Here is a 6109-nt window from a genome sequence, read left to right on the forward strand (position 1 = left end):
GCCAATTTGATACCGTCCGATGTGTTCATTTGTCTTTATAATGTGTTCCGTCAAGCAAATATATTTCCTCTCATAGAAAGTAGTACCAGTAGTTTTTTAGGTCAGAGAAAGAAACCATGTAGTTTTGCAGCTCTTAACGATGATGCACTGTCATGATCTACTGATCGGTCTTGGGGAGAAAGACTACTCACCTTATCTCGTACTGGACAGAAAAGGAAATGAACGTTGTCATCATGAAACCCAGACCCTGACAAATGACTACCCAAATAACAAAACCCAAAAAATATTCTCCCTCTCTGTAACTACAGGGAATGGGTCATAGTTGACAACAATAACGTCATGTCATGCTAACAGTAATTTGTGCAGAGGTAATCACATCTCAAAGAGGTGGTAATCAAAATGGGGAACACTCGCTTGATTTGAAGCCTACATACTTCAGACAGGGCACTTTCAGGAGAGGGCTACTGGCTGTCAGGTGACGGACAGCTGAACCCAGCAATGAGAGAAAGCAAACACATCACAAGATCCCAGGCTTTAAGAGACAAGTTTGCAACACTCCACCATAGTTGAGCAGTTGTTCATGCGAGTTCCATTTTGGTCGTCCCACCCACCACCCTGGCTTCCACCTGCAGGTTCGCTCTGCGTTTGGACCTCGTTTGAAAAATCGATGGGCGTCTTATAATATTGTATTTAATGTTGTTTAACTTCATGCGGGGAGCTACTATATCCAACTACGCCAAATCTAATGTATTACCATTTTCATTCAACAACAACTAAGTAAGTGTAAGCAGGTAAGTAAGAGTTTTTGACTGAACTAGGCTGTTTTCTTTATGGACTGTTATTATCTCTGTAAAGGAAAACCATTGAACTCATATTTCTTCAGTATATTAGGCAGCTACTGCATGGTCATTTATGTCTGTCACTGCCTTTTAATATTAAAACAAACATGGGTAGATGGCCAAGATAGGAGGAACCATTATCTCAGGCAACGACCTTCATTATGAAACACCAGGGGCAGGTTATTACTGTACACCACTGCGTGATAAGAGACATTTTACAAACATGTCAACGACCGTGCAGTTAACTTACCCAAATCAAAATCTCTTTTCCGTTTTTAGAAACATTATGGGAAGCTCACTCTCCTCCCTCGACCTGTGACCGTGAAGAGGTTCAAAGCTAAATTAAAACATGGTCTCTCTCTCTCTCATTTGGGAATCAACGGAAGCCATAACACCCCCCCACCCCTACTCCCCTTTAGGGGTTGCCCTTGCTCCTAGAAGAGGAAAGACAATACCATGTTTGTTGTGAACTCTGACCCCTCTGTTCCAGCAGACCCAGCAGCACCTGCAGGCCAGGCCAGCATAAGGATCTACTACACACAAATCATAACAACGACATTTTTATTGTGAATATATCATATTTGCACAAGAATCACCACCATACTTTATAAACATTATTTCTCCTTTTTTCTTTTTCTTCTCTTTTATACAGTAAATTTATACAAATGTATACAAAAATGTATTCAGGCTAATCAAGTTCCACAAAAGAGTAATTCATGTATTAAAGCACAATCAGAGATATCCAAGGGACACACACACGCCTGAACAGGCCGCACACGCGTGACAGACACAGGACCCTCAGTGTTACACACACGTCAATACATGACTTCAATAAACAGGCATAACCTGAACACTCCGCATGAGGTCGTCACTAGACGGCCATGTTAGAAAGGACAAAGCTGGCCATATCGTCAGAACGAACGACCGAGTTACGCATTCTTGATATGAGGGTTAGAACGATATGGTAGCGGGGTTATTTGTTGAATTGACAAAAAGAGAGAGTGGTTCTTGAATCTGTGTGTGTTTGTGTGTGTGTACTTCCGTCCTGTCTATCATGGCCAGAGTGTGACCACCGGCATTAGAAGCATCCAACATTGAACAAGCGTTATCCCTTTTACAGTACATTGCAGCTTTTGGACACTGAGCTTGTCAGCGTCTGGTTTCACAGCACTTATAGAGCAACACAAAGAAGAAACAAGCAGAATCAAAAATGCAGAGAAAACAAGTAAACAGTCTTTTTCAATATGCTGATGTCATTGACAAGTTGATCTTCTTGTCTGGGGTCTGTTGATTGATCAATTCCCCCCCCCCCCTCCCCTCCCCACCCCCATCTCAACACTTCCAACTTCACCATCTCGTCATTATCCAGATAAACCAACTTCGGCAGTGTTTAGTTTTACAGGAGTGGTCACCAGCAAAACAGATTTCGAGGATCGACTCCATTTCAATTCAGGGGATGAATGAAATTCCAATTCAGACGTCGAAAAGCCGATACCTAATTTTCACAAAAGGAATCCTTTGACTGTTGAATTGGAATTTCGATCCACTTTCTGAATGGACTGAACGGTCATGTCATTGACCTCTACCAGCTCCCTTCTGGGGGAACGTCCTGGGGCCTCTACTCCCGCTGTATGTCACACACAAAAGCATAGAAGGAGGGTTGATTGCAATGGGGACACATTGGGACATCATTCCAATGGCATTCCTATTCTCAAAGACTAACTAGGGAGAAACAAACTGGCCAATCGGAGCTACATAGGCACTGGGAATCTGCATCGCAACGAGGGCAGCCTGTCTCGCTAGGTTTGGATCAGGTGGAAAGCTCTACATCATGGAGATATTTGATTGGATCGATCTAGTATAACATTTTGAATACGTGTGTAATACACTCTGAGGTGTACCTCTGGATAAACCTGTCTGCTCATTGAGGTATTTCAGTACAATATGAACCAGGGATGTCTTACTGTGTGTGTCTGTGTCCTACTCTATAGAGGCTCATATCTCAACTACAGGAGGCCAGTGGTGACCGTCCAATACTTTTTTTTGTATGCACCAATGAGAGACCTGCATGTTGTCCGGGGAATGGGTCAAACGTTCACATTCCTGGTAGGAGCTTTGGTGTTGCCTTACGCTACACTATCGCACCTAACCACTCACTGCTGGTTGACATTGACGGTAAAACAACGAAATAAAAACACAAATACAAACGAAAACAGTTGGTTCACGGATACCATTGTTTGGTTTACATTTCAGTAACAGGTGTCATCTATCTAGATATATTTGTTTCTTCTTCTGAATAAATAACGATAAATACGATAAGCACCAAACAAAAAAAGACAACTACACAAATCATTCGCTGTCAGTGAAAATACAGGCTTAAAAACAACGTCGAGTTGGCGTGAAGGAAGGGACCCCCTTCTGTAGACTCAGGGGCGAATAAAAAACCAAAACAAATGGATGAATTAAAGGGTTTGGTTAGCTCTTAACTGTTGCACCATAGAACATACAAATAATAAAGAGTATTCAAAGAGTATAGAGTAGAGTAGAGTTAGAGGTTCTCTTGACGATGTGATGTGGAGCAGATGAGGGAGCACCCTTTGGCTTTGGAGAACAGAGAAACGCTCCTCTTACACGCTGGCAGTGAACTAACACAGGATTGGCATTGAGGGAATCGGGCGTCAGAGAAACAATCTGATGTCAAAATACTGTCTCGCTTCATGGGTCTGCATACACCTTGGCTTGGATGTGGGAGAAAGGGGTGTTTGGTGTGTGTGTGGTTGGGTGTGTGTGTGCGTGTGTGTATGTGTGAATGCAAGGGTCATAAATCTCTAGTCTCGAGGCTGCTCAGGGGCAACCGCAGTGTGTGTTCGTCGTGTGTGTTTGTGTGCATGTGTGTAGGTGTGTGTGTGTGTGTGTGTGAGTGCACACGTGTGGAGGAGAGAGGGGTCATGAGTGTCGAGGGGCAGTGAGGAGCCATAGTAGCAGCAGTTGGAGGCCCAGCATCGGCCAGAGGGAGGGGTTCAGACAGCTCCCGCCCCCACAGTCAGAATCATCCTCCTGTTGGAGGAAACAGCTGTCAATCACTTCGGTAGCCTAAGACAGACAACCATGCACAGTAACCACAACCTCAAATGAACTAATACAAAGCTCAGACCCTGATATCTGCAATATTTCCAGAATAATCCATTTCTTACAATCCCCTAATCTCTGGTGAAGTGGTCCAGTGTGTGTGAGTGTGAAAGTGTGTGTGTCTGTGTGTATGTGAGCGTGCACATGCATGCGTGTATGTGTGTGTGTGTGTGTGTGTGTGCGCGTATGTGAGCGTGCACATGCATGTGTGTTTGTGTGTGTGCGTGGATGAGTGGTTAGTAGCTGTTTGATGGCAGTGTTCAGGATATCCGTGCGTGACCTCAGCCTCAGAGTAGAGGGCCACAAGGGGGGAGGGGGGGGGGGGGTAGTACACACACCGTCAAAGGCAGGAAGCCCCTGTGGACCTTCCTCTGTTTACTCTACAGAGACTATAGAAGAGAGAGAGAGAGAGAGAGACTTCCCACAGCCAGGGGAGAAAGGTAGAGGGACAGGGGGAGAAGGAGGAGGAGAGAGAGGGCTTTGGCCTAGGATGACTCTCTATGACATCCACATGCTTTACGTCAGCCTCCATCTTACCCTGCCCATACCACACAAATACACGACCTAAACACCGCTACCGCTTTGTGTGTGTGTGTGTGTGTGTGTGTGTGTGTGTGCATGTGCGTGCAGAGGTCTCAAAACAGGCAGTAAGAGACTGCATGTCTGGACCGAAGCAGACATGGGAAATATTGTACAGTATTAAATATTTATATGTCTGATTCAGAGATGGGAGATGATGTCATGTTCACACGAATGCCTTGTTGACATCACTCCCATTTCAGTCACGCTTCATTCCACAGATCGACATCCTACAGTACCTGGTGTTTTACTTCATATGGACACGGTCAAAAAAGTGTTATCACATATAAATGACCTAATGAATGAATACAATTATCATCATAGATGATCCCCCCCCACAAATTTTTTTTTTCAATCAAACTGTGTTGAAATATCTTATATATTGTGTTGATAACCTAACTCTAACACTAACATCTTTGTAAATGCCAGCAACGACATGCTGTAAAATCAACCCACACCCAATGTATCCACACTTCATTAACAGTCATCCAGTCTTTGGGTGCGTTCGTAAATCCGCTCTGAGAGCGCGGGAGCGCACGCTGAGTTCAACGTCATAGAGCGACCAAGTGATTTGATTGGACAAGAGGCATTCCATGAGCTCTGATCAGATTTTCAGAGCGTATTTACGAACGCACCCCAGTGTTTCCTCCAGGAATTTTTACAATGGTGGCGGGTAGTGCTGACTCTGATTTTTTCGCGTGCACGCGCATGAAACGCGCACGCGCGCTCAAAACAACGACGTAATTTCAGCCAAAACTCAAGGATTGCCCCAAAAAATAAAATGTTTTCCTGTACTTCTCCCGTGTGTCTCTTATTGTCTGTGTCTGCATGTTTTTCCAGCATGTAATTCCGTTGTCAATAAAAACAAAAACACTGATCTGACGTTTTTTTTCACAACGTTATTACTTGTCACTTTAAGCCCAGGAGGGAGTTAGCGATTAGCGATGTTTAGCTTAGCTTAGTTTAACAGAAGTATCTTCACTTTTAACATGACTTCCCGTGGTCGTAGAGGGCTGGTCGTGTTTCTACCCCGGGCATAGCCGGTGTTATTCACGGACAAACACTCCTGTTAGAGTGGTTCTAGTACACTGGACATAGGTAACACATAGAGAGGCTTCTCCTCTCTCTCTCCATCCTACACTACACTACACTACGCATCCTATACTACACTACACTACGCTAGCTCGCGGTGTTCGGGTGACAGCCAGGGCGCGTTCGTAAATACGCTCTGGAAATCTGATCAGCACTCACGGAATGCCTCTTGTCCAATCAAATAACTTGGTCCCTTTATGACGTTGAACCCAGTGTGCGCTCCGGGGCTCTCAGAGCGAATTTACGAACGCAGCCTCAAGTTCAATACTCGCGACACACACGGACTGGTCCAGTTTCAGCGCTTGTGGGTGTGTCTAGCGCTGTGAAGGTCTGAAAAGCGGCCTAAATCTTTTTTTTTTTTTTGGGTTGAGAAATCTGAATGGTGGCGGAGGAAATTCCATCGTGGCGGTCCGCCACGATGAAATGCATGTAGAGGAAACACTGACGCACCCTTTAAGGTTCTGCTGAAA

The 6109-nt window shown here is 44.7% G+C and overlaps 1 protein-coding gene across 1 annotated transcript in view; it reads right to left on the reverse strand.

Moving 5' to 3' along the window:
• Positions 1-461: 461 nt before the first annotated feature.
• Positions 462-6109, reverse strand: part of LOC308165396 (voltage-dependent calcium channel subunit alpha-2/delta-1) — a gene marked incomplete at both ends in the record, with an annotated part of 94317 nt that continues 88669 nt past the window's right edge. The window contains 1 exon segment of the mRNA XM_080539552.1: positions 462-486. Coding sequence (XP_080395678.1) covers positions 462-486 — 25 coding nt within the window.

The sequence above is a fragment of the Nansenia antarctica genome, assembly GCF_963989245.1.
Source record: "Nansenia antarctica genome assembly, chromosome: 9".
NCBI lineage: Eukaryota > Metazoa > Chordata > Actinopteri > Argentiniformes > Microstomatidae > Nansenia > Nansenia antarctica.